The sequence below is a fragment of the Pipistrellus kuhlii genome, unplaced genomic scaffold (assembly GCF_014108245.1).
Source record: "Pipistrellus kuhlii isolate mPipKuh1 unplaced genomic scaffold, mPipKuh1.p scaffold_m20_p_12, whole genome shotgun sequence".
Taxonomy (NCBI): Eukaryota; Metazoa; Chordata; class Mammalia; order Chiroptera; family Vespertilionidae; genus Pipistrellus; species Pipistrellus kuhlii.
In genome coordinates this window covers 18,626,633-18,627,919 of record NW_023425427.1, presented here as the reverse complement: position 1 = coordinate 18,627,919, position 1,287 = coordinate 18,626,633, and the positions used below count along the sequence as shown (strand labels likewise).

The following is a 1,287-nucleotide window of genomic DNA, read 5'->3' as shown; positions in this document are numbered from 1 at the left end:
AGGATGTTTATTAGAACAAAGCCAGAATGATTTCCCATCCTTAATCAAAGTCACATATAGTATGTTCTTAAATTTTATAGCTACATAAAATGCAGAGTGCCAAGCCCCAGGAGATGCCATGCTCATTCTGAGAATGTATATGTAGTGACAACTCTCCAACTTTCCTACTGCCATCTCTAAGTTACTGTGGGAGCCCCAGGCCCTTTCCCCTCCTGCATGCTGCAACTTAGGAACTTAGAAGAAGTTGCATATAATAAAAACTTAGGAGTAGCTTTCAGTTCCTCATTGGTCAGAAAATAGGGGATAGAGGGGCAGAATGGGAAATAAGGAAAGCACAGGAGGAAAAAGAAGCAAGCGGAGAAGGACAGAGTAATTAAGGAAATAAGGGTTGGAGGAGGGAAACAAAGAAAAAGTGGGGAAACAGGACCAAGAGAAAGGTTTAGTAGCTTTTGGGGAAAGGCTTGGTCTTCGGTACTAATTTAGCTGTCAAACAGGAGTTTAATGTCCAACATTAGACCAATGCTGTCTTTACACCTACTGTCTTTGCAGGCACACAGTTCGCTGTGGTCAGGCTGTCTCAGTCCACTGTTCTAACCCATGTGAGAATGTTCTGAATTGTGGTCAGCACCGCTGCGCTGAGCTGTGCCACGGGGGTCCGTGCCAGCCTTGCCGCATCATATTGAACCAAGGTAAGTGGTGAACACATCATCCAGCAATACTTGTGTACTTTTCTGAAGCATTATTTATGGTTTTCTTGATGACCTGGATGTAGTCACAAAGACTGTTAGCTTTTGCGCCTTGAATAGAGAGAACTAAAGATATATATTAATGCTTAGATAGTTTTTAAAAATATATATATTTTATTGATTTTTTTACAGAGAGGAAGGGAAAGGAATAGAGAGTTAGAAACATCGATGAGTGAGAAACATCATCAGCTGCCTCCTGCACACCCCCTATTGGGAATATGCCTGCAACCAAGGTACATGCCCTTGACTAGAATCGAACCTGGGACCCTTCAGTCCGAAGACCGATGCTCTATCCTCCGAGCCAAACTGGTTCGGGTAATGCTTAGATAGTTTTCATTATCTTCATTTCATAAAACCAGTATAGGTCATTGTCTTATAGAATTCGGACAATAAATTTTATTTTATTTTTTTTGAGGGAGAGGGAGAGGATGGGAGAGGGAGAAATATTAATTTGTTGTTCCACTTATTTATGCATTCATTGGTTGGTGCTTGTATGTGCCTTGACTGGGGATTGAACCAACCTTGGCATATCGGAACAATG

At 41.6% G+C, this 1,287-nt stretch overlaps 1 protein-coding gene across 7 annotated transcripts in view; it reads left to right on the top strand.

The window, feature by feature from the left end:
• NFX1 (nuclear transcription factor, X-box binding 1) overlaps positions 1-1,287 on the top strand; it is a 72,428-nt gene that overhangs the window by 19,547 nt on the left and 51,594 nt on the right. For all 7 annotated transcript variants that reach the window (XR_006741265.1, XM_036433557.2, XM_036433561.2 and 4 more), the window contains exon 7: positions 550-689. Coding sequence is in view for 6 of the 7 variants with exons in the window: in XM_036433557.2 (XP_036289450.1) it covers positions 550-689 (140 nt within the window). In the remaining variant the exon portion in view is untranslated. The remainder of the gene's footprint in view (positions 1-549; positions 690-1,287) is intronic.